This window comes from Hemicordylus capensis, chromosome 4 (assembly GCF_027244095.1).
Source record: "Hemicordylus capensis ecotype Gifberg chromosome 4, rHemCap1.1.pri, whole genome shotgun sequence".
In the NCBI taxonomy this organism is placed as follows: domain Eukaryota; kingdom Metazoa; phylum Chordata; class Lepidosauria; order Squamata; family Cordylidae; genus Hemicordylus; species Hemicordylus capensis.
Window position 1 is genome coordinate 3308978 of NC_069660.1, and position 26696 is coordinate 3335673.

At 52.7% G+C, this 26696-nt stretch overlaps 1 protein-coding gene across 1 annotated transcript in view; it reads right to left on the minus strand.

The window, feature by feature from the left end:
• Nucleotides 1–3625: 3625 nt before the first annotated feature.
• Nucleotides 3626–26696, minus strand: part of KIAA1755 (KIAA1755 ortholog) — a 35448-nt gene continuing 12377 nt past the window's right edge. The window contains exons 3-15 of the mRNA XM_053243168.1: nucleotides 23736–25038; nucleotides 20565–20747; nucleotides 19004–19127; nucleotides 18098–18191; nucleotides 15720–15806; nucleotides 13452–13568; nucleotides 11750–11848; nucleotides 10359–10507; nucleotides 9125–9263; nucleotides 6757–6882; nucleotides 5329–5520; nucleotides 4306–4597; nucleotides 3626–4107 (exon numbers count right to left, since the gene is read on the minus strand). Coding sequence (XP_053099143.1) covers nucleotides 3626–4107; nucleotides 4306–4597; nucleotides 5329–5520; nucleotides 6757–6882; nucleotides 9125–9263; nucleotides 10359–10507; nucleotides 11750–11848; nucleotides 13452–13568; nucleotides 15720–15806; nucleotides 18098–18191; nucleotides 19004–19127; nucleotides 20565–20747; nucleotides 23736–25038 — 3387 coding nt within the window. The remainder of the gene's footprint in view (nucleotides 4108–4305; nucleotides 4598–5328; nucleotides 5521–6756; nucleotides 6883–9124; nucleotides 9264–10358; nucleotides 10508–11749; nucleotides 11849–13451; nucleotides 13569–15719; nucleotides 15807–18097; nucleotides 18192–19003; nucleotides 19128–20564; nucleotides 20748–23735; nucleotides 25039–26696) is intronic.

The following is a 26696-nucleotide window of genomic DNA, read 5'->3' on the forward strand; positions in this document are numbered from 1 at the left end:
GGTCAGGTCAAGGTCGGCAGTCCCCGATCCTGGAAGAGAAGGAAAAAAGAAGGCCGTAGAGACTGAATCACCCATGGTGGAGGCACTGGATCGGGGAGGGCCATGAAGAGCAGGCAGACTCACGCGTAGACCGATGCGATCAGGCTCTTGCACAAGCAACCCAAGTGACTGCTGGGGGTGCCAATATTTTTTAGGGCTGCCAGTGCAGAGGAGTGTGATCTGAGTGGAACATCCCCAGGCCCCCAGCAGAGAAGATGAACATTCGGAGCTGCCTTCTACGGAGTCAAACCATCAGTCCGTCTAGCTCAGTCTTGTCTACTCTGGCTGGCAGCAGCAGCTCTCCGCAGACTCAGACAAGGGTTTTTCCTAACCTCTTCCCCAGCGGCTGCTACTCAGCCCTTTCCAGAGGAGACCACAGAGGTGGAGTCTCGGCCCAAATGCATGCAAGGCTTGTGGTCTGCCACTGAGCCTTGTGTGGCTGTCTTCTGGGAAGCTGGAGCACCCCGCACGGATCGTGCGCTGCATGTGCTTGGGACGGCAGAAATGGGCAGGATCATATCTCAATAGGGAGCACATTCCATAGTCCCGGGGAAGCAACTGAGAAGGCCCATCTCCGTGTGGCCACCAGACGAACTGGTGGCAACTGGAGACGGACCTCCAAAGACAACCGCAATGGACGGTGGGGTTCATAATGAAGATGACGTTCTCTCAAATACCCAGGGCCTAAGCCGTTTAGGGCTTTTAACGTTATAACTAGCACTTTGTATTTTGCCAGAAAACCTATAGGCAGCCGGTGTAACTCCATCAGCAGAAGTGTAATATGGTCTCTCCGAGATGACCCAGAGACCAACCTGGCTGCTGCATTCTGAACCAACTGAAGTTTGCAGACTACGTACAAAGGCAGCCCCATGTAGAGCGCATTACAGAAGTCCAGTCTGGAAGTTACCAACAAATGTACCACTGTTTTCAGGTCATTGATCTTGAGAAATAGGCGCAGCTGTCGAATCAGCCGGAGCTGATAGAAAGCACCCCTGGCCACCGCCTCAACCTGAGAAACCAGGGAGAGGTGTGGATCCAGAAGTACCCCCAGACTGCGGACTTGTTCCTTTTGGGGAAGTGTGACCCCATCTAGAACAGGGAGATCAAAACAGTCTCTGGAGTTCTGACCCCGCACAATAAGTACCTCCGTCTTATCTGGATTCAGCTTCAGTTTATTCTCCCTCATCCATGTTCAAGTACAGTCTACACCAGAATGCTAGGTTGTTGTTGGTGGGCAGAAATTGTTTTTGGTGCTTGTTGCAGATCTTTGGTGCTTCCTACTCAGGCCCTGGGTGCAATCCTACATATGTTTACTCAGAAGTAAGACCCAGAGAAGTCATTTTGTTTCCTCAGCAAGTTCTTCTATGCTGTGTTGAGGGGCCGAGGTGGAGAGAAAAGGAAAGACAGCCCACATTCTTGCCTAGGATCAATACTGGTCCTGACCCCATGTGTGTTTACTCAGAAGTAAGCCCAAGTGGACTTTTCAGTAATTTCTTCCAAGTTTTGCTGGAGGGACTTTGCTTCCCCATTGGTGGGGGTGACAGAAAAGAGTCACTCTCTAGAACCGGCCAGGACTGGCCCCTCCCAACCCTCTCTTCAGAACCCTAAGTGGGCAAGACTGACATTCAATGCCCTTAGCTGATTTTAACCTGCTATTATGGGGACTTTGAACACTACTTGAAAACTACTAGATGACTACTTCTCCAACAAGCAAAAAGGCCCTACTCCAGAATGGACCTGAATTTCTGGAGAAAACTGAAGAGGCACTACAAATTTTTAAGGGTGTGTGCAATCTGTGGTGGAAAAAAAGGTAGCCAGCACTTAAAACTGCTGCCTCTCAGCTATTTTTCAATAGATCTGCATCCCATTTGGAGGGGTGGTGTCTCTTCTTGATGTTTGCAAACAGTCAGGCAGATTTAACAGATGGTTTTAATGTAATGTTCAGGGCTTATAATGGTAGAATGTTGACTCCTCATCTTAACGATACTGGCAGTAGTGTACCAGTATAATTTATTACCAAAATCTATTTTAAAAGTGCCTGTTTTCACCATTTCTTCTCCTTAACAATATGCCAGAAACAATTTTTTTTCTGTTAAGTATTCTTAAAGAGCAAACAAGATGAGGCTGTTTATGGTGTAATTTGTATCTCTGCCATCACGCAGCCCTTTTGTCTGGCAAATTTATCTTCTTTCCTTCACTTCTAGAGCCAGTTTTCCTGATCTGTGACTAAATGAAATCCAAGAATTCCCATTGGTTTTTTGGTTTCCAAATACAATCTGTCACATAGCTATATAAACTTGATCCTGCAAAGCATCACTATTCTATGTAGTCACACTATCCAATTAAGAAGGGTAATGTCCATTTTAGCATCTATCGGCAAAGGATTTCTGGTCCTTTTTACTACAATGAGAGTCTATACAATGCTGAGTAGCACCACCTACTGGATATCAGAGGAAGCAGCAGGCTAAGAAATTGCACTTGGCTATGGGGAAACTGGTAAGAGATGTGCACGAACCGAGGTTCCTGCCCCGGTTCAAAGCTGAATTGGTTCATGTTGCTGAACCAGTTTGGGTGCAGCATCCAGGGGCGGCGGCAGCAGCAAGTGGGACCTTTAAAAGTCAGTACAGCAGGTCCTCACCTGCTCGCCCGCCACTCTATGCAGCTTCCTGCTGGAGCAAGGCTCTTCCCAACACCACGCACAGGGCCTCCATGCATGCACAGACATGGTTACATGATCCGGGATTACCTGGAAAAGTGGCTGCCAGTCAGAACCAACAAAGCTGCATCAGAAACACCAGTGGGGTCTGTCTCTGCTCTGGCGACAGGGCATGGACACGGTCTCCATGCTGGCCTACATACCGGGTGGACAGATTTCATCCCTGCAACTGACACAAACCCTGGGCAGCCTTGAAGGCCTGCTAGCTGGTTCCATCAGGAGCCTGGTTGTCAGAGGTGGGCAATGAACAATATCACCCCGCTGAAAGCGTCTTTTTCTCCACCATCTTCCTGAGATGCAAACAGAAGGTTCGGGCTAAGGTTCAGAGAGATCAGCATGTCAGCAGGAGTTCAAGAACTTGGGTCCCCAGAACTCTGGTTTGCATTTGAATGTGCGAGCACTACAAGATACTCCCCTCAGGGAGTCTCTGGCAGTATCCCACCATAGCCCAGTGGAAGAGCACCTGCCTGCTTGCATGCAGAAGGTTCCCAGTTCCCTCCCTGGCAGCAGCATCTCCAAGATCGGGCTGAGAGAGATTCCTGCCTGCAACCTTGTAGAAGCCACTGCCAGTCCGTGCAGACAATGCTGAGCTAGATGGACCAAGGTTCACCATGGCTTTTGGCCAAGGAGGCTGGGGACGATGGGAATTGTAGTCCATCAACTTCTGGGGACCCAACTTTGAGAACTCCTGCATTACAGCAATAGAAAGCCCTCTTTCCACTGTCCAAGGGCAGGGGAGGAAGACCCCATCAAAGGATTCCTTTCTCACAGGCAAGAAACTCCAGGAATGTGTCCAATAGGAGAGAGGGTCAAGGGGAAGTCAGGGCACGGAGTGGCGCCCAGGGTCCCCAGCAACTTGGCTCGCTGCTCTTACTGGGAAGTGGCAGCAGTGGGACTGCTGCTGCTGCTGCTGTGCTTCTCCAAGTAGACAATGCCCCGAGCCTTTTCCTGGCTCCAGGCTCGCTTGGGGCCTGGGGACTCCATGGGCAGCGTGGCACTGAAGCTCAGAGGATCTTCAGTGGAGTTCTGGGAATCTGTGTCTTCAGAAGAAAAGCTCCCGTGCCTGGAGAGCTGGAAGTACTGGGCTGTTTCTTTCCTCCTGCTACTCTGGCCTCTCATTGGCACAGAGATGCAAGGCTGCTGTGTGGAGAGCAGGTTCTCGCAGCTCCCAGGGACCTGGTGAGCATGGGAGGAAGAGATGTCGGCAGGAAGCCTCAAAGGAATGGGCTGGCTTGCGGTGCGGAGACGTTCTGGGGCCTCTCCCTCCAGAGTCCGAGCCTCAGGGTCTCCAAACTCCAGCGCAGTGTCCAGCGGAGCAAGGTAGGCCCCACCGCTTCCCTTCACTCCCTTGCCTGCGCCAGCGACAGGACCCTCTTGGGAAGGAGTGGCATGGATGCCAGGTCTGTCCAGAGACCCCTCCTCCTCCTCCTCCCTCCTCCCCCAGTCCAAGAGCTCCCCTTGCTGCTGGGTGTGTGCTGATGCTCTGTCCACGCAGGGATCGGAGGGAGGTGGGCAAGGACCCGAGCCCCAAGGGCCCCCCTTCCCGCCACAGTCCCCGACCCCCTCCTCTTGGGCCCCCTTGTGCTTGGCCAGGGCGTCTTCAAGGAGCTGCTTGGCCTCTTGACTTCTCTCCAGAGCTTCACTCCACACTGCGAGGCCCGTTTTGTTGCGCATGCTGGACGCCTGGACCCTCATCTGCTGGAACCTCTCGGCCGGAAACTCCTCCACCAGCAGCTGCAGAGCACTCTCCACTTCTCGCAGGGACTCCATGCTCTCGGGCCCCTCCTCGCCAGCCCTCCAGGCGGCCAGGCGCTGCTTGCAGTCCAGGTGAAACCGAGCAGCCTTGGGAAAGAGAGACAGACTTGCCACTCATGGGCCCCTGCACGGGCCCCCATCTCCTCCGCCTCCTCCTCCAGCCCCAGACGAAACCTGCTTGCCATCACGTCTGCCAAGCCAACCATCACTCTCCCCACCCCCTCCTTGGCCCTGTTTCATGCTGGCCCATTTCACCCGGCGTGGCGCGTCTTCCCCAGAATCCACAGCAGCAGGTTCTTTCTAAGGGCCACCTCCCGCATCGCAGCAATGGTGCACAGTCAGCTCCCAAGTGCCTCCAGCCCAAACTGCTCTGTTGGGAGAGCCTGAGGACATCGGGGGGGGGGCCTGTCCAGCCCAGCCGCCTGCTTCCCATATGGGTCAGCCAGATGCATCAGGAAAGCCCACAAGCGGCCGGGGCGGGGGAGAGGCAACAGATTGCTTGCTGCCCTCCCGGCAAGGGCATTCTGGGGCCCACTGCCTGCCTCTGAGCTTGAGTGGGATCATGTGGGGAGGGAGGCAAGGTAGCTCCCCTCTGATCTGGGAAAACCCACTCACTTTCCAGTGTAGCCTCCCGGTGGGGTGGGGGGTGGGTGGGCAGCAGCCGTGTCAGCAGGCAAGCCAGGGTGGATTTCTACATCCATGACAGTGTGCCAGCACCCTCCCCTCCCAAGGCCCCCCCCTTGCACTTCCCCACTTTCTGCCCACGGCCCCTCCCAGTCCTTTGGCCCCAACTCTGCGGCAGCTGGGTGGCCTTTCACCTCGTCACAGAACTTGTGGAGGTCCAGAAGCGTCTCCAGCTCTGCCCCTCTCATCTCCATGTCCATGTAGAACACCGTCAGCTTGGCCTGGAAAGCTCCCTTGACTCGCTCGAAAGCCCCCATCTCGGGGAACTGGGACCCTTGGACCTTGGCAGCTTCCTTCGACAGAGAGAGACCACGGTTGTAGTGCACCTGAGAGGGAAGGCCATGAAGGATTAGGGCTGCTTCATCAGTTAGGCTCCCGGACAAAGCAGACCCCTGCTATCGCAATGGAGCTTCCATGTTCAGTAGCCGCACACCTCTGTGGACAAACAAACTCTGCTTGCAGACTTCCCAGATGCTTCCAGCTGGCCACTGATAGAAACAGGGTGCTGCGCTCGATGGACCTTTGGCCCAGCCCAGCAGCATTCCTTGCAGGTCTTTAGGTTCCATCCACCAGCAACCACAGTTGGGGGGGGTCTTCCCTACCAGTGGCAACATACTTGGGCTCTCTCTTAGCACCCTTGGACTACAGAGCCCCAACAACATCTCCATAGGGGTCCAGAGGATAAAGCCCTCCCTGCAGCAGGTCCCTGTTGTGCCTTGCCTTGCCCTCAGAGACAGGAGCTGTCAAAGTATTCGTTTGCACAGTGCTACTGAAATGGGTGCATTTTGATCCCACAAAACTGTGATTTAATGTGGAAAGAGAGGAGACATTTGTTTTTCGTCCTGAAGAAACCAGGTGGCACAACAGAGAGCAAAACAGGAATTTAAAATGGAGGAGGATGGATGGAAAGAGGACGCGAGGGCCAACATTTATTACGGAAGAGCTGATACAAATCTTAGAGATATTTCTCAAAGACATTAAGTTATATCTCCTTGGTAATGTGTGGATGTTTCAAATCCCATTTTTAAACATAGGAAGTGGTCTTATACCCAGTCATTGGCCCATCTTGCTCACACTGACTGGCAGCGGCTTCTCCAAGGTTTCAGGCAAGAGTCTCTCTCAGTCCTACTTGGAGATGCTGCCAAGGATTGAACCTGGGGGGGGGCCTTCATCTCAGCTACCTCTGCACTACAGCCCCACCCCCAAAGATGGCACACCTGGGTCTCCCATCCAGGCACTGACCACACCAAGTCCTGCTTAGCTTCAGCAAGGTGCCCTTAGACCATGTTCTGGGACATGGTCTTTTACAGCAGTTACAGATGTTGTTAGATTCAACGGTTTCGGAAAAGCAAGCATTCAACAATATTTAACATTATTACCTTAAATATTTTACCAAGAAAGTTTAAGGTGCAGGGTTTCCCCAACCCCTCCAAGTGCTCCTAAAAGCAAATTTTAAAATGCCCAAGTGTGGCACTTCGGTTGCAGATTTTGATCATCTGCCAAATTCCACTGGTGGCATTTCAGGTCCGATATGCAGAAGCCTGCTTCACAGTGTGACCTACCGTGGCTTCTTTGAAGAATTCCTTAAACCTCCGGTAGGACTCTTCAGTGCTCTCCCGGCTGCACTCTGCAGACCCTGCCGCCTCCCAGAGCTCCGATTCTCCTTGGTCATCAAACCACGAGCTGAGCTGCATGAAGAAGCAAACTGTGTAGCGTGAGCCATGCCAGAGCACAACCCTTCTGAGTCTTGGCCCTGCTGGGCTGTGTCCTCTCCAACAGGGATTCTCAGATCTTGTGGACTACAACTCCCAGAATCCCTGTGGGAGGGAACTCTGCTGCTGGGGACCTTTCCGGACCATCCTTGCTTTGGACCATTCGGCTCTCACCAACTGTCAGCAAAAGCACCACCACGGTCATGTCCGCTAAACAGGCAGACGAAGGAGGTCCTTTGTCCCTGCCCCCCCAAACTTCAAGCAATAGTCCTCTCAAGAGAACAGTGCACGGTGAGTTTGTTTTTCTGGGGAAAAATGTACATGCAATTTACTTCATTTCTTTTGTTGGACTATATTGAAAATCTAACAGCTAAAGAAGCCTTAATCTTGAATGTATTAATAACAACACACATTCTAGTTGGCTTCAATTGGCAATCAGTCGACTCCCTACAATTCGAGAAAGACTGGCAAACATTTAAAAGATTCTTAAGATCACAAAAGTAACGAGAGACAATAGAAATAGAGAGGGCAAAGGGCAAAAAAACCAACCTTTTGAAAAATGCTAGCTCCTTGTTAATTTTCAATTAGTGCAAACATCAATACCACCTTTACCTAAACAGATCTGGGTGTTTTGTGTTGCACTGAGAATGTTTTATGTCACTGCTTTCACTCTAAACACTACGGATCTTGGACACTTTACTATTTGCAGTAAACAAATGAAAAGATTAAACACATGCACACAATTTAAATCCAAAATTCCAGCACTGACCACGTTTGGGAACTGTACAGTTTTTATTATTTAGAATTCAGAACTCAACAAAAGGCTGACAACTTCTCTGAAAGCGTGTGGGTGGAAAAGAGGTTGCCACATTGCCAACGCATTAATGTATACTGTGCTCCATGCTTGAATGGATGAGCCCATCCCCCCTTTCACCATTTCTCTTCCCAATTGCTTTCTAAATGTGTGGGGCTCACCCTAAATTTAAGCAGACCCCCCTCCCAGGCACAGAGAGGCCAGGAAAGCAGCATGTTTCCTTAGATAAGACATTTAAGAGACCGCTCTGAAATTTCCCCATGATGTGACTTCTAGGAAATAAACCTGCACCCCTTTTGGCTACAGATTTACACTCATTGGAGCATCAGTTCATGAGCATTTAATTCACTTTCATCAGCAATTTGCATTGCTGTAATTAGTTTCATTCATTTACTTTAATTCACCTTATAAAAATGACACTTTAAGGGGATCCAAATCAACGCAGCAAAATGTGTCTGAGTTAAACTACCTGAACTTAATGAAGCATCATCCACTGATCACACATATCATAAACAAAGTGAAAATTGCATCCCATTTCCTGCTGTTTTGATTTCTTTAGAATTAATAGAAAGTTATTATACACATTTTGCAAATTCATGCGTCTGAAAACCATTTCTTCGTAATTGGATTTCAGCCATCAGATGCAAAAGTACTCCACAAATATTAGCCTCAGTTCTGCTCAACTGCAGGAGCGTGTACTGCAGGTAGAGAGAAACGCACCCCTGCCATGGAGGGAATCGCGGCCATTCTGCACGTTATGCTTGGGGGGTGGGGGAAGCAGCTGGCGGAGGAACATCAGCCTTTCCTCCACTCAAAATTGCTTTTCTGCCTGCTGGAGAAAAGGTCAGGCACCTGCAGAGTGAACGTGGAGCAGCCGTTCAGATGACTAGCCGTTGAAATGAAGGGACGTGTTGGGAGGGCCTCGTTCCTGGAGCTACTCCCCACCGAGGGGCTGGTTCAGTCCATACCTTATGGCCCATATACACATTTATACATAAATGTGAATAAGGTAGGAAAGGGGTGTCCAGATGCCGTCCCAGCATGCCCCTCGACTGCATAGGAGCGGAATGCTCATCTGAATGACCACTCTGCGGCCATCCAGACCAACAGCCCACCCCAGCGTGATACAGGGAGGTGTCAGGAGGGCATCCGGACATCTGCCCTCAGCATGCTCCCTTCCTAATTGTGTGGGGCTGGAAAGGTGTTGTCTCAACCGGCCTGAAGCCTCGCTGCTTCTTCCCCAGCCTGCCTTCCTGACAGAGGCCAGGTAACAGAACCAAGCAAGACTCAGTCATTCCTTGCTGGGCATGCAGAGCCCTTCTGGATGGATGAGCTGCAGTTGGCCAGACTTCCATACAGCTTGGCTCTTGCGGGGGCTACCGAGGGGGGCTCCCTCATCCCTACCTTGCTGAACTCCGCTTCCAGCTCTCGGATCTTCATCAGGAACTCCAGGTGCTCCAGGCGGCTGTTGGATTTGGTCACCAGAGTGTGAACTTCCTCCTCCAGCAGGTTGTAGAGTGCCAGGGCACCACCAATGCTGCTCCTTGCAAACAGAGGTGGAAAAGAGGCACACAAAAAACACCAGCAGATGAATCCCAAGCCATCCTTGCAACCGCTGGACACTACCCAGCAATCACCTGCTTGACTAGATACTTCTGGTGCTCCACAATCCAATTTCCCTACTCTGGGTTTACTGTGGATGGCATATTGAGCCCAGGAAAACCAACTGATAGGAATGATGGAATTGATCAGTGTGGATGCAGGGCTGGGTTGGCAGGTCGGCATTTATTTAAGGCAGGACCTTTGGGCAGGATTCCTGCTACCAGCCAGGGATTGGGCCCAGTGTTCCCTCTAACAGGGATTCCCAGCTGTTGTTGACTACAACTCCCAGAATCCCCAGCGGCAATGGCTTTCGCTTGGGGATTATTGGAGTTGTAGTCAACAACATCTGGGGATCCCTGATTGGGCCCAAGAGGTTCTTTCCAGCCCTTTCCTTCTCCGATATTATGAACAGGCAGGATTCTTCTTTTGGCAAACAGAAAGGACCTCTGCCAGGGCTGCTCTTTGAGCTCTGATGCTGAGATCAGGTCCTGAGGACTTGGTCCTCACATTTGCATGGTAGACTTCATCGTAAGTAGCTCCAAAACACCCTTGGCCTGTCTGTCCGGGTCTCTCGTTTGTCAGCAAGCAGCACAGAATTCAAAGATGTTTCCAGCTCCAGCCACTAATGCGAAACCGCTGACCCTTTTCGCCATCTGAGCCCTGGTCCAGTTCAGCACAATGGATGTGCCACCTTTGGCTGCTCCCGCCACCCCCCCACAGCTGCACCACATCAGTAACGTCTGAAGCACATACACACACCCGGCCCCTGATCACGCGAGTTCTTCCCACCCCAGCATCAGGGCTCCCAGTGGCGGAGGGCGAGGGACTGGCATAGGAAGCACCCTGCCCCCCCACCCCATGCAGCGCTTCAAGTTTTGCAGAGCCTCAGGCATCACTGATGCCGCTTACCCCACTCCCAAGGTTTGCTGCACCCTGCTGGTGGCATGAGGAGTGTCCCCCCCAAAAGGCGGCTCCTAAGCCTGACGTCTCCCACCAAGCCAGAGACAACACACAGGGGAGGGCGCTGCCTTCATACCGGACATCAGGGGAGGAGCTGAGTCGGGCTGCCTCCCTCCTCAGCCTGGCCAGCGTGGCCCCGCCTTCTCTCTGCAAGCCCACCAGCTGCGCATTGCATAGGACGTCTTGCATCAGCTGCTGGTGTCTGTTCATTTGCTGCTCAACTTCCTGTAAGATGACCACAGAAACCAGCCAAGTTCATGGAGGAACATAGGAAGCTGCCATATACCAACCATAGGTCCATCTAGCTCAGTATTGTCTACCCAGACTGGCAGTGGCTTCTCCAAGGCTGCAGGCAGGAGTCTCTCTCAGCCCTCTCTTGGAGATGCTGCCAGGGAGGGAACTTGGAGCCTAGATGCTCTTCCCAGAGCGGCTCCATCCCCTGAGTAAAGGGAATGTCTTACAGAGCTCACACTTCTAGTCTCCCTTTCATGTGCAACCAGGGCGGACCCCGCTTAGCTAAGGGGACAAGTCATGCTTGCTCCCACAAGGCCAGCTCTCCTGCTACTGCCTCTGTAGGCTAAATGAAACATACAGCTTCTGAGGCAGTCTACCCGTGAATACTAGCTGCTGGAGACAAACAGGAGAAGGCTGCTGCCTTCATGCCCGGCGAGTTAGGAACATTCCCAGAAACCTCCGACTGGAAGCAGACTCAATGGAAGTGTAAGGCAAACTCTTGAAGTGCTCTTCTTATGTTCTCCTGAAAAGCGCCGTGCCTCTGGGCCCCCTGAGCAGACGCACGCTGCAGGGCAGAGCTGACCTCAGGGGCAGCTCACAGACTCATTAGCTCCTGGGGTTTGCACCGCCATTATTCTGGAGAAGCACAAACCTGTGTCCTCCTGGGAAAGAAGAACTTCATTGTGCTCCTCTGAAAGAGCCTGCGCTCCTGGGGGATCCAGCTGCCCCTTTCCTCTGAAGGCCAACGTCTATTTTAATTGGATGCTGCTTTAAATAGACATCCTGCACTTCCTTTTTTGAAAAAGTCAGGGCAGCTTCCAAGAGGCTCCGCCGGGTCACACCCCAACAGGCAGCGACGGATCTGATCCCCGCCTCCCTGGCTAACGAATCATCAGGTTGCCGGGCCATGCGAAGAGCGCAGGGGAGCCCCATTAGCTGCTGCTGCTGCTGTGACACACAGGCCGGTTCTGCATCAGATCGCTCATGGCTTAGCAAGAAGAGGAAGAGACCAGTGCAGACGGCTCAGATCTTGTGCTGGCCAGAGAACAAAGCGGGGAAAGCAACGGCCCCGGCCGCAGCCCCGTGGACACTGCAGCGCTGCACAAGAGGCGTCCTGTCCAATTAAGGGACAGCCGTCCTCCTAGGAAAAGCACAAGAAGCTCCTGGCAGGAAGGGCCTGCTTTGGGCCGTCAGTCCACACGATGGGTCATCAGGCCAAGGAACCGTCATTACCTGCAAGGTCTCGGGCAGGCCTCCCTTCTCCAGCTCCTGGATGGTGTTCTGTAGCAGTTCAGAGGCTGCTCTGAGGTCGCTGACAAAATGGTGCACCTTCTGGAGAGGAAACAGAGCCAGGCCATCACGTTAAATCCTCAGAATAAAGCAGTACAGAGGTGGGGCCCGGCTAGTGTGCAAATATCTCACAGTTCCCCCTCCAGGGCAAACAGCAGCTTGGGGAAGGCAACAGGGAAATGCCCTATGGGGGACGGGTGAAACCTCTCCACCTGCAGCCCTGAGTGGAATCCTTGCCCCCATCCCTAACTGCTCTTCAAAAACACACGATCCGCTAGGAGATCCGTGGCCTGGCCACAAATCTCCTGACGTCACGTCTAGTGGGGCGCTCCATCCCTGCCCTGATCTGCCAGGGTGTGTGTGTGTGTGATAATGCTGGCATACTCAGCAGGGCTGTTGGAAGGGAAAATGGCTAATCTAAGCATAAAGTTACCAGCAACTCAGAACGTACACAAAGGGATTCATCCAGTTAGGAATAAGGCATTCAGTGCATACTTACTGTGGAGCCATCTCAAGGAAGCCGCAGAAAATTAGAACCAAAGCAAGCAGAGGTGAGGGAGCTGGAGGGCAAGCTGGGAGGCAGAACCGGCTGCAAGGCCTTTCACTGCTAGGTTGCTGTCTAGCCAAGACACACGTTCTGGCCCTGCCTGCCCGCCCCAAGCCTCCTTCCAAGCCTCCTCGGAGTCCTGCCAGGGCGTTTTTCACACAGCTGCCTTCACCACAGATAGGAAACATAGGAAACTGCCATAGACTGAGTCAGACTATTGGTCCATCTAGCTCAGTATTGTCTTCACAGACTTGCAGAGGCTTCTCTAAGGTTGCAGGCAGGAGTCTCTCTCCGCCCCGTCTTGGAGATGCTGCCAGGGAGGGAACCTGGAACCTTCTTCTGCTCTTCCAAGAGTGGCTCCATCCTCTGAGGGGAATCTCTTACAGAGCTCACACTTCTAGTCTCCCATTCATATGCAACCAGGGCAGATCCTGCTTAGCGAAGGGGACAAGTCATGCTTGCTACCACAAGACCAGCTCTCCTCGTGTTCTTCAAGGCTTTACTGCGAGTTCAAAATTGCTTCCAAAACCCAAAGCAAGAAGGGGATTTCTTTTTTTAACCCCGGGTATAAATCAGGCTGCATTCTAATGCGCAGTGAAAACCCCGGATTGTGTGAAACGCTCTCAGGGACTTCTGGGTAAATCTGGCCAATATGTCAACACACACCCGCTATTCCGGAGATGTGAGCTAAAAGCCCTGTGTGAAAAACGCCCAGGGCCCCCACCTCTCTCACAGCTCCAACTCTTAATGTGCTGGAGCTGGATGCCTGGGGTGTGCCTTGTTACTCCCTTGGCCCATCAGTGTGATTGGTCAAGGGGAAAGTGTGGGTCCCTAGACTGTGTTGCCTTCCCCTCACCATGAGGTCTGGAGCTGGTGGGAGGAGAAAGAAAGAGGAGACAGCCTCCGCTAACTGGAGAAGTTAATAAGAAGCCATTAATAAAATATTATTAATGATTAATATTAATTATTTGATGATGATGATGATGATGATGATGATGATGATGATGATAGCAGCAGAAAAGTCACGGGCTTTGTGCAGTGCAAAAGCGACAGAAAGGGCAAGGACAAAGAGGGACCAATGACCACAACAATAAACACCTGGAAGTACTGAACCCACTCGCTGTGACAGTAGGGGAAGGAGCCCTCCAAGGCGTGGGTCAGCTGGCTGCTGTCCACATGGCGGCTCAGAGCCTTCAGAGAGCTCAACAGCTCCACCTGCAGGTGGGACACAACATAGCAGTCAATATGCTGGCTGGAAAGAACATTTCTTTTTCATCCTTTTGATCGAGAGTACCTTTGTATATATAGTGAGAAATAAAATCACATCTGATTTGCCTCCTGAAAACCTGCCACAACCACCCCAGTCCACACTTAATCACTCCCAGGGAAAGACCCCATAATCCCCCTGGGTAATGTTTCTTCTTGCTAGTTCTCCAGAGAGCCAGGATGCTGCCCATGCCTAACCTGACCATGAAAGTGTTACCAACTCAGTTTTATCAACGCAAGGAGGTGGGTGGGTGGGAGCAGAACTGGCTCCTTCCTCCAAGACATCACGTAGGACCCGAAGGGGTCCCTGAGGCTTTGCGGAGTCATAGGTCAAACTAGGGATGCTAAAGGAATACGCTTCTGCTGGGTTCCGGCCCAGAACCTGAGGTTCCACCACACAAGTGGGACTCAAAATTCTGGAATCCATTATTGTTCGAGAAGTACATTTTCTTGGGGAGCTGGTTGAGGAGAGATTCTTGCTCCTTTTTATGTTTTTCTGCAGTAAGAACACATCAAAAGTCAATTCACACTGAACCATCCCTGCCCAAAAGGCACTTGGGGTGTGCATGAAGCACCTTTTCGGAGTGGTGTGTGGGAGCTTTAAGGAAGAGGACAGCAGGTCCTGACCTGCTCTCCGTTGCACCACGTAGCTTCCTGCTGGGCCGGCACTCAGCCCAGTATCCCTGCGCGGCGCTAACATACACATGGTGCCTGCATGGCGTTGCTGACCATGCAAATGGGACCCAAGCATACATGGACACCATGTGCATGCTGGTGCTGTGTGGAGGCCCCACCAAGAAGCTGCATGACAAGGACTTGCTCTCCTCTTTCTTAAAGAGGAGCTCCCATCACTCCAAAAAGGTGCTCAAACTGCGGTTCGAACCGTGGTTTGTGCACATCCATGGAAGGCACCCCGATTTCCCCCCAGATTTTCTCCAAACAACATATTGTGGCCATGAACATGAAGCTTCAAGGCTCAGTGTGAGACTTGCCCTCCCTATGGGTATCAAGATTAGAATAAATTAAGCCAATTAAAGACACTTATGCAAATCTATTGTATTGGCAGAATTTCTTCAGGGTGCAGAAGCTACCCTTTGCTGATGCAGATTGCAGAGTTTCTTCCCCCACGCAGAACATGCTCAGCCCTTGCCGAAGCTGCAGTGGGAGTTTATTCTCTTCCTGAAGGTTTGCGTTTGTGGCCAGCTGGTTCCCCACTGGCCCATTTCAGCTCTAGAGAGTGGAAATATGTGGGAGTTGGGGGGGGTTGCACGCACACGCAGGGGAAAGAAGTTCCTTTCAAGCCCCCTGCCTCTCTCGTAATCCATCACAAATGGAAATCCTTTCCTGCCTGAGCTCCTCTTCCGACTCGCAGGGGAGATGTGAGCATTTAAATCATCTGCACCGGCAGCTAATCAGACTTGTTAATATTTCACATTACGTTAATTAAACAGAGTGCCATTAATAAAAGAACAGTAACCCCTTTCAAGCACTGAATTATTATCTCAATGCCCGTGTCTGGCCCATGGAGCTATAACTGGGAAAGAGCTCGCTTAGCTGCGGGCAGCGGTTGTCTATTAGGGCTCTTTCTATGCCTGCCAGAGGAGTCTTCATAATCAACTGGCCTGGGAGAAAGAAGGCTGGAGGGTGGGGATGAAGGCTGAATGGAGGGTTGGGGAGATGGGAAGGCTCGTGGGGATGGCAGGCTCAGCAGCCTGGAGGAAGGGGCCAGACGGCCATCTGGTCCCGCTCATCACCACGGCAGCTTCTTTCTTTGGCAGGCCTCCTCTACCTTTAATAGGCACCTGGCAGAACATGAGACTACCTGGAGCTCGGTTGCAGCCAGCCAAGCCATCCTTCTACTCTTATGACAGGCAGCAGCTCAACTGGCAGAGCGTTTTACAGCACAGAAGTGCTGCCCCTGCAGCTGTGAATGAAGCAGACCTAAGGTGGAGGGGGAGGAGCACTCCTCCCCGTTGAGAAGAAAACAGAAGGAACAGCCGGGCGTTTCAGTTCTGTTGCTCTTGTGGGAAACAATGCAAGAAGAGCATGAAGAAGACTTGGCCAGAGTTCACTGGAGGGGCCTGAGGCGCTGAGGCTCACCTGCACACCGGGCATCTTCTCCAGATGGGATGCTGCATCCTTCTCGGCCAACAGCAGCACAGCACAGATGCAGCCAGGGGAAGCCTTCTGTCAGGGAGATGGAGATAAAAGGGCACCTTTCACCAAAGACCAGCCCTTCCCAGGGAGGCTCTCACTGACCTTGGTGTTTGCAAATGGGGCTTTGGGGTGCGGCCACTGCAGGCTTCATCCTAAAACTCCTAAGCAGCTTGGGCCCTGCATATCTGAGTCCTTTTCTATGTTCCATGGAGAGCATCTTTGGTTCTTCACTCAAAATATCAGAATACTCGAGAGCCCTTCTCACTGGCTGCGAGAATCCTGGCTATCGAAGTCTGGTGAGAGTGCTGATCATTCCTCGTTAGAGATTCCTTGCTTCCCCCATCCCCACTGAAGTACAGTTCCCAGGATTCCCTGGGAGAGGAAATGACAACTCAGTTTGAGGTCTGGAATCTGGGTATGCCCTCAGTCTTATTCAGATGCTTGCAAAAAATATTTTAAACCCCCCCACCAAAAACAGAAGTCCTCTCTCTCTTTTCATGGGAGTTGGGTATACATTGTCTTTAGCCTCAGTTTGTTTATACTGTAATCCAACTAAAGCCTCAGGATGGAAGAGGACAGAGAAACAGACTTCAGGAACTGAGGTTCCACAATGCCAGAACAACGGAACTCAGTCTGGAATCCAGTTCTGTTCCTAAGGTACATTTTGGGAAGCCGGTTGAGGGAAGATTTTTGCTCCCTTTTCTGTGTTGCAGCAAAAGTCCATTCAAACTGAACCGTCCCTGCCCAAAGGGACCGATCTATTTTAAAAACAGTCTCCTGGTCCTGGCCTTGCACGCAAGGCTTCAAGGCACAGTCTGGCACTGGGCCCCTTCGAACTTTCTTTATCCAACAAGCAAATGTAGTTAGGAACAGCTGAAGTCATTCCATGTGGGGCTTCAGAATTTGCATGGGAAATTAAGATCATCTCCTGGAAATATTCAGCTACAGACTATGGCTGACATGATAAGGAAAACTACTCAAAGCAGATGCATTGTGTTTTTAAAAACCACCACCATGCTAGACAATGGCTAACTTGCCTTTTTAATTTCTATGAGACTACTGTGAGTAATGTCTTCATCGTGTCAGTCTTTAAAAAAAAATCAGTGTAAGATGGCATTTTTGCATCCAAACAGGGCCCCCCTTTTCACAAAATTGTCCCCCCGCCCCCCACAAAAGGGATCCCCGTGACAGTCACCTTTTAGGTGACTTTGTCCCCTTGAAAGTGGTCACTGCTCTTTTGCCAAGGGAGGGAGAGGATCATGCAGCCCATCCAGGGGCAACAGCCACCTGAAAGGAGCCACCCTGAGCACGTGGCCTGCCCCCTCAACCCCTTGGGCCAACATTTCACAAGAAAGGGGAACCAAACTGACTTCACTGCAAAAGGTGTTTGTTCTAACCTGCTGCTTGGGTGGAGATAACACTTCCACCCCCAGATTAGCACCTTTCACTAGGGATGTGCATGGAACCAGCTCCCTGCAGTCCCGGGAGGGCGGGGGTCACTTTAAGGGGCAAGGAAGGCTCTTCCCTGCTGCTCCCCTCCCCCCCCACTGGTGCTCCTCCAAAAAGGAGGCGTGTGGGGCTGCAGTGTCCTGCCTTGCAGCTAGGATCAGTGTCCCCATTTGCGTGGCGATACTGATCCCGGCTTCCAGGAGGTACGCTATAGCCCTGCGTGCCTGCTTTCTGGAGGAGCGCCAGCAGGGGGAAAGCGGCAGGGCAGGGGCTAGAAGGTAGGAGGTGGCGCCTTCCCTGCCCCTTAAAGCAACCCCACCCCCTACGAACCAATTCGAATGCCAGAACCAGTTTGGCGCGCCTAGAATGGAACGCTGAACGGTTCTGTGCACATCCCTTTCACAGCAAAAAAAGAACCTCGTGAAAATTCCGCACAACCCGACCTCCCCAACCTAAACAAGGGGGGTGGGAGTCATCTCCAGTGGTGGATGCAAAGCAAAACAGGACTAGCTGTGGAGGGGCTCCAAGAATCTGAGCCGAGGGCTTTTCGCCTGCCCAGCAGGAGTCTCCTGCTAATGCCTTCAGGCAGGTTCCTCCTTGTGCACAACTCACTCTAGCTTGCCTGTTTTGTGGGTGTGTAATTTTGGATGAATATTCATGTCTATGCCTTACAGAAATTGCTCACAAAAAAGCAGCTTTTAAATGCATCCTCTGTGAACATGCACTGTGGAAGAAATTTATCCCTGCACCACGAGTCATGACAGAAGAAGAAGCCGACAAGAACGACTCTTGGAGCTTGGGGTGAGGAAGTTCGGTGGGCAACCAGCAGCCCCCTGTAGATTCCCCTGCCCTTCCCACCCACCTGCAATTACCTGGGTAGATCTCAGGGCTGCAGCAAGCACAGCGGGAGGAGGCTCTTTTCTGGCATCGATGACAACCGTCAGCCCCACGTCGTTCGACCAGCTCCTGGGGAATGAACAAGATGCTGTCCAGTTGACTTAGGTGGCAAAGGAGCACACTCCTCAAAGAAGGTGGGCAAAGTCCCCTTCTTTGGACACTTTGCCCACTTTTTGCAAGAAGGCAACTACGACGACAACAAATATTTATATACTACTTTCCCACAAAGGTTTTCAAAGGGTTTACATAGAGAAATAATAAATACATAAACAAGATGATCCCTGTCCCCAAAGGGCCCACAATCTAAAAAGAAACATAAGACTGACACTAGCAACAGTCACTGGAGGGGTGCTGTGCTGGGGGCAGATAAGGCCAGTTGCTCTCCCCCTGCTCAATAAAGAGAACCACCACTTTAAAAAGGTGCCTCTATGCCCAGTTGGCAGGGGCGTGGCACAGCAGGGGCAGTGCCCATAGCAATGACAGGTGCTTGTCCCAGTGCACAAATTATGGGGGCAGGGGGAGCTGGTGGCCCTCAAGGAGACCCAGAAGTCTAGCCAAATCACGAGGCCCTGCCAGCTTTCTGTTGCTAAGGAGGCTGTCAGAAAAGGTCAAAGTTGGAAGCCCTTGTGCAGGATATGCCATTGCCTGGGAAGCAGTGTTCCCTCTAACAGGGATTCCCAGATGTTGCTGACTACAACTCCCATAATCCCCAAGCAAAAGCCACTGCAGCTGGGGATTCTGGGTGTTGTAGTCAACAACATCTGGGAATCCCTGTTAGAAGGAACAGGGTCCCCTTGTATTCTTCATCATCACCCATTTTGCATATTAAATCTGTCCACCGCGGAAAGGCCCCGCAAGGGATGATGTGGGAGGAGGCTGACCTGGGGATGGAGCAGAGGCACAGGAGGAGCCGTGTCACTTCTCTGGCCGAACACCAGGGGGCATGCCAAGCTCTGCCGCTTGTGCTGATCTGGAGGATGGGTCTGCCGAGGCGGTCCACGTTCCCTGAAGCCCAAAGGAAAGTCAAGGCAACAAGAAGTGGCGCCCTCCCTTCGGGTGTGACCTTTGCACATCCAGTTCTACCACCACCACCCTTCTCCTTTGCTTCCCGCAACACCTCCAGGATGCCTCCCTCCAACAAAGCCCATCTAGGAACATAGCAAGCTGCCATCTACTGAGTCAGACCCTTGGTCTATCTAGCTCAGTCTTGTTTACCCAGACTAGCAGCGGCTTCTCCAAGGTTGCAGGCAGGGATCTCTCTCAGTCTCAGCCCTATCTTGGAGGGGCCAGGGAGGGAACTTGAAACCCTCTGCTCTTCCCAGAGCAGCTCCATTCCCGAGGGGAATAAGATCTTACCGTGCTCACACTTCTAGTCTCCCATTCAAATGCAACCAGGGCAGACCCTGCTTAGCTAAAGGGACAAGTCATGCTGGCCACCACAAGACCGGCTCTCCTCTTGTGAAAAGACGGAAAAGACCTCTCCAGCTACCAGTCCACCCATTGTAACCGTTATGGCTAACTGAAGATGCCTCTGGCACATCCCCTTACTCCCCAACCACTGTAAGCAAGTGAATGTTCATGAAACTGGGCTGGCTGCACATTCTTCTCCCCCTGCCCATATTGCTCTTCCAGGTCATTAGAGACCACGGCACGGCCAGGGAAGACAGTGAAGGCTCCCATCCGCCCTGCGCGCAGCTCCCTGACTGACTGCTTATGTGTGGGGCTTCAGCCAAAGCAGAATACTCAGCACAGGGTCCCCTTCTGGGACCATGAAGAGGTGGCCATTCCCCCTGCGCTGAGCCCTCTGGAGGCCCTGCACCAGGCAGACAACGACAGCGACAGACGGATACTGATAGACCGCTTTTCAACAAAAGGCCCCCCAAAGTGCTTGACACAGATAGAAGTGAATAAATAGAGGGGCTCCCTGTCCCGCAAAGGGTTCACACGGAGTGCTGGGCAATGTAGCCCTTCCCAGGGCTTTCCTCGCAGAGCCCTCCAGAGAGGCCTCCGTCTCTCTCTTGAAGGGCACCCCCCCCGGCACTGAGAAAAGCACGGCACAGTCCGGAGGTCAGCACGGGAGGGGTTGTGCCCAAGTGGGCCTTGCTTGAGAAACAGCAGCGGTCACTGCTACAGACTGCACTTTCAGAGCTTCTTTGCACTTCAAGAATCTTCTGTTCTAACTGCATTCATAACTTTTGCCTAAAGTCAAACTGGGAACAGATATTGCGAAACACGCAAGTTTCCTTGGGATTTTCTCGCTGGATTTATTCCAGCTCTAGGAGACTGTTTTCCTTTCGAGAGGGTGGAATTTTGGGCCACAATCCACCAGGAAGGTCTCCTGCAGAAGCCCCATTGTTATGTATGGGAGCTGCACAAAAATCATTTAGTGCGCAGGAGAATGTCCCAGTGAAATGTGCTCATCAGTGTTTCAGCTCACAGTACCTGGCAGAGACACAACCCCAGAAGACAGAAGTTCAGGACTGAGTGACTCCCATAGGACAAGCTCCTGAGGGCCAGATCCTGGAGGAAGGCATGCTTTGAGCGGGACATCTGTGGTGGTCACAGTGGCATCATCCATACTCTTGGGCATTGGGAGCTCCAGAAGCACATCAGCTTGACTTGTCCCTGGACAGAAAGAGGAAGAACTTGCAGAGAATCGTAGAAATGGGATCGACCAAAAGGCCATTTAGCCAGAACACCCCTTAAACTCTCCACTTAGCAAATGTGTCTCCCCCTCTCCCCTGCACAAATCACTCCAGTCTGCAATGGGCCATGAGCAGAGAGCAGCACTCTTTTCAGACCTTATAACCAAAGGGAAATGAACGCCACACTTCACTTCTTATTTAATACTACAACTGATATAATGCATAATTAACCTATGGAATTCTCTGCCACAGGATGTGGTGACAGCCACCAGCCTGGGTGGCTTTAAGAGGGGCTTAGACAAATGCATGGAGGACAGGTCTATCCATGGCCCACCCAGCTCTACCTGACAAATGGCCAGCCTGCAGACAGCACAGCTCTCAATAATACCAGGGTGGGATTGGGGGGGGGGTACATCAGAGGCTGCTACCGCTTGCCCAGAAGCAAAAAGCTCCCTTCAGAAACACCACAGGGGACTGGTGTCCTGGGCTGCTCATCCCACCCCCACAGAATATGTCGTTGCCATTTAGAGCCTCCTCTCGTGCTGATGCGAAGATGCAGCACATTCCATTTTGCCTTCCAGTTCCAAGTCACAGACATTCTCTCAGGAATCCTCCTTACCACCACTTTGAAAGGTAGGCCAGCATTATTCACATCCCTCTTCGGCAGATGGATGAGCGGAGGCTGAGAGGAAGAGGCTGCTCTCTAAGCCCACTCTGGGAGTTCTGGAAGAGGCGCTTGTTTCCCCAAAGGCTGCACATGGCGCAGAAGAGGGCCAGCAGAACGGCCAGGGGGCTGGAGCACCTTCCCAAGGAGGGAAGGCTAAGGGTCATCCCATGAAACGGAGGGCCAGGAAATTTGGGGCCAACCCAAGGAAGGACTTTCTCACACAGCGCATCATTAACTCGTGAAATTCTCTGCCACGGGATGTGGTGATGGCCACTAGCTTGGATGGCTTTAAGAAGGGGCTTGGACCGATTCACGGAGGACAGACCATCAATGGCTACTAGTCTGATGGCTAGAGGCCACCTCCAGCCTCAGAGGCACGATGCTTCTCAATCCCAGTTGCAGGGGAGCCACCGCAGGAGAGAGGGCCTGCCCCTTTCAGCTCCTGCCCTCTGTGGGCTTCCCAGAGGCATCCTGTGGGCCACTGTGGGAAGCAGGATGCTGGACTAGAGAGGCCTCCTTGGGCCTGAGCCAGCAGGGCTGCTCTTATGTTACGATAATGTTATGTCAATTCAAATGTTAATTTGAAGTGGTTTGTGGGCTCTTTATAGACAGAAAAATCCCAGCCCAGATTTCCAGGAAACCCCATCCGAACCTGCCACAACATCTCTTTTCAGAGGCCTCTCCCAACACGCCAGGCTTCTGGACAGAGCGTGGCGGATGCCACATGGACCGACGACTCCTCACGGTTCCCACCCAGTCATGAAGTCTGAGAGCAACAAAAAGGGCTAGCTCTAGGCCAGGGGTTCCCAACCCAGGGCCCCCCAGAGGTTGCTGAACTACAAGTCCCATCATTACCAGCCACAATAAATTGTAGCCGGGGGTGATGGGATATGTAGTTCAGCAGCCTCTGGAGGGCCCTGGACTGGGAAGCCCACCCGTCTCTGCCCTATGCCATGCAGGCTGCAGCGTCTAGCCCCGAGAAGGTGCTGGAGCCACCAGGCCTTTGGTGCCCTTCTGCCGCCGGCACAGCACACCGTGGGGCCTGCTCACCTCACGGCCTCTCCCTCCCTTCCCAGGACTCCTCTGGGCACTTTGGGGGAGCCCAGTCTGGACAGAAAGAGCACACACAGAGACACAACAGAATCCCAACTGAACAGAGACATTGCCCTTGCAACTCTGAGGAGACTGAATCCGTTGCACAGGGGCTCCAGCAGTGGGTCTTCCATATATATAGACCTGAGGCGAAGGTTAATTGACCCTCTTTTACATAATCTGCCAGGTCGACCGGACAGATTATACACCAATTATCTGCTAAGAGCTCCGACTTCATCTATCACACACACAGTGGCAAAATTCTGCGGTTCTGCAATAGGAGATTGTCGCACTCTGCTCGCTAAATGGTCAGATCCAATGTCCAGTTATGTTATTACTATGGCTATGTTTAAAATTTCATAGAGGCCAGTCACTTCTCTCTCAGCCTAACCTACTTCACAGGGTTGTTGTGAAAGAGAAACTCAAGTATGTAGTACACCGCTCTGGGCTCCTTGGAGGAAGCGCGGGACATAAAATGTAAAAAATAGACAAAAATAAAATACATGGTTTTAGATGTTGTGTGACTGGTCAAAGACGGTAAGATTGACTGACTGACACATCCCGTCCCCCTCAATGCCAGGCATATGTCCGCTTCAGATGCATGGCATTTCTCCAGCAGGCTCACACTGGAAGGAACCCTCCCACACAGCTCCTTCCTCGGCAGGGTCACTTCCCAGCTCCTCACATGGACACCTGCCTACGAGACGCGGCACAGTCACCATCAGCGGAGGCTGCAGCCTGAGCAACAGCGACCTACATTCAGACCCACTCTAGACATCTTTTTCTCCTTGCCCCAGAGGAGCTCCCAGGGCTCTGACTCTGGATCAGGGCCACGGGTTGGGGCAAGGGAGGCTCCAGCCCCTGCCCCATGCCACGACCCAGCCCAAACCACATCCTCACCCCCCAAGCTGCTCTTAGCCCCAGAGGGGCACCACACGGAGGTCCCCGTGGCTAAGAGCAGCAGCTTCAGGGAGGGGGTTTCAGCTGAGGAGGTGCAGCTGGGCTCCCCATACCTGCTCCACGGCTCCAGCCACATCAGACTCTCTCATGTGGGGGCAGCGGGGGGGGGAGACACAGAGAGGCCGACACGTCCAGCTCCCACGTCTTGCGGAGTCTGGCCCTGAGAGGCTTCTGAAACCCAGCAGGGAGCGGCAGCTGCCTCCCAACGGCTTCTTCTTCGTGTCTGCTGCTCCCTCCCTCCTCGATTACCTTTCCCTGCTGCCGGCTTGGCCCTGGCCATCCTGGGGGAGCAAACCAGAGGCGCCCTCTTCCGAGGCCCTTCCTGCCCCTTGCTGGCTTTCTCTGGCACGGACACGCCGCCGCCGCCGCCCGCTGAGGTGACCAGCTGACGGTGGCCTTTCAAGAAAGAGAATTTATGGCTGGCAGCTGGAGACTCTGCCGGGGGCTTCAGGAGTTTCAAGTGTCCTGGCCTGGAAGCCTCCTCCACCTTCCCTCCCTTGTTTGGATGCTCAGAGGGGATCCCGGGAGCGGCCTGGTCTGACCTCTCTGGCTGGAGGTCTGCGCTGTCAGAGGGAGAGGCGGGCTGGGAGAGATCGATCTCCTCCAGGATCGCGGCCATCAGGCCTGAGGAGAAGCTGACCGGGTTCTGGAGGGCCGCCACATACGACTGGCGGTACCGACACCGTGGCTCCTCGTGGGCCTTGGGGTCTGGGCTCAGCTTCCTCCTCAGGCAAGGGGTGCACGGGCCCTCCTCGGCCTCCTGCCCTTTCCCACAGGTCCAGCTTCCTCCTGGGGCCACCTCTCCATTTTCCCACACTGGCTCTTTTTTAGTCTTCGGCGATGCCTCTTTCCCAGACGGCTGAGCAGCCAGTGCTGTTGACTTGGCTGGAGAAGAAGAATCCAGTTTCCCTTCTCCAGGATATTCCAGCAGGTTGACATATTCCCCTTCCAGGTTCTCACCGATGATATCACACAAACTCGGCACCACAAACAACGTGGATTTCTGCCAAGATCCTGCCTCCACCTTGATAAGGCCCGGATACTTGCCCTGAGTGGGTCTCAAACCCCCATCCACGGTGCTGTGCAGATGCCCAAGCGTGCTGCTGTTCTGCCTCTGAGAACCTGAGGTGCAGGACGCCTCTGGGCAGGCGGGCAGTTCCTGCTCCAACAAACCTTCCATTTGGGGTCTATTCACAAATTCTGGAGTGGCTATTTTACTCCATGGAACAGGGACGATGCCGTTGCCCGTGGCCACCAGGCACGTGTGCAGCCTGGCCCAGTCAAGGTCTTGGTTGATTTCCTCCAGCCACTCCCGGGTGAAGAGCCAAGAGCAGGAGGCTTCCGGGACAGGGAGCTTCTCCACTGTGGTCAGATCCCTGGAGAGACACTTCACCATCAGGCAGGCCGACTGCTCCCCGCAGGGCTCGGCTTGGAGGTAGAAATCGCCCGGGCGCAGCAGGAGGGGGTTGAGCGGGCCGAGATGGACGACCACCTTCTCGTGGAGACACAGGGGCCAGCCTTCATGGAGGAAGACGCGGCTGAAGTAAGGAGCCTGGCGGGGAGAGAAAGCAAAGATACGAGATGTCGATAGAGCCATCGGCAGTGTTTCAGTTGCAGCCTTTTCAGAACTGGGGAGGCAGCCTCGGGACAATGTTGTGAGGATAAATGAGGGACGAGTGAACTCCTCTTGCCCCCAACCCGCCCTACTCCGATAAGGAACATGGCTGAGCAAAATGAGCAGTTTACTCCCAAAGCTGGAAAACACCCCTCTTTTTTAACAAGTTCAGTCCTCCATGCAGAATATAATATGGATAATACATATTATTTCTTTAGCACCTAGAAAACAGTAATCACAAGACCTGCTCATATGTTTATGACTTAGGAACATACATAGGAAGCTGCCAGATTCTGAGTCAGACCATTGGTCCATCTCGCTCAGTACTGTCTACACAGACAGGCAGCAGCTTCTCCAAGAGTGCTGGCAGGAATCTCTCTCAGCCCTATGTTGGAGATGCTGCCAGGGAGGGAACTTGGAACCTTCTGCTCTTCCCAGAGCGGCTCCATCCCCTGAGGGGAATCTCTTACAGTGCTCACACATGTTGTCTCCCATCCATATGCAACCAGGGTGGACCCTGCTTAGCTAAGGGCAGGGGCGTAGCTAGGGGAGAGGGGGCCTATGTTCATCCCTCTCTCTGGTGGCCCCACAGAGTGAGGGAGATAATGAAGAAAATAGGGAGGGATGGAGCTGGAGGGACCTCAGGAGCTGGGGGCCCGTGTTCTTTGAACCCTTTCGCTCAATGATAGCTATGGCCCTGGCTAAGGCGACAAGTCATGCTTGCTGCCACAAGACCAGCTCTCCTCTCCTAACATCTCCTCTCCTAACATCCTCTCTTATTCGTTTATTTCTCTGTGCAAACCGCCCTGAGCCATTTTTGGAATGGTGGTGTAGAAATCGAATTATTAACAACAACAACAAAAACAACACCATTACTAGATAACTGCATTGTGAGGCCCATTATATCACTGGGAGCACAACAGGGCTTCTGGTCCTTCTGTGAACGCCTACAATCTGGCCAATCACCCTTTTCCTTCCCCCAAACTTACCTGGAGGTAACAGCAGGTAATAGCAATAGCAATACTGGCCATAGCAACTGATCAGCATCAGCAAAGTCTCTCTCTGGAGGCCTCTGCCTCGTGGTCTCCCTATGATGCCTAGAGTGGGCCACCATGTGAAACAGGATGCTGGACTAGATGGGCTTCCTTGGGCCTGATCCAGCAGGGCTGTGCTTATGTTCTTACAAGTAATGCATCAGCAACATCCCAGGTGCAAGGGGCCCTGGGGAATGGAGTTCTCCGGGGCTCCTGAATCCATACCAAGAGAAATACAGCAACGAAAACAAGGTGACTGCCTGCAGCTGCTCTGGAGCATGGCGAGGCATGCATTCTTTTCCTAGTTTAAAACTGGAGACGCACTTTGTTGTTACAGCTGAAAAGGTTTCTTCCCTTTTGAAGTTGCTGAGCCTACAGCTGACCCATCAGGGAGGAACCTGCCCACCGTGTTTCTGCACGAGTCTCTGATCTGCACGTGCCTCATGCCGACAGGATGGACATGCAATGTGCTAGGAAGAGGACACGCAGTGGGAAGCCTCATAAGAACATAAGAACTGCCCTGCTGGATCAGGCCCAAGGCCTCTCTAGTCACACAGTGGC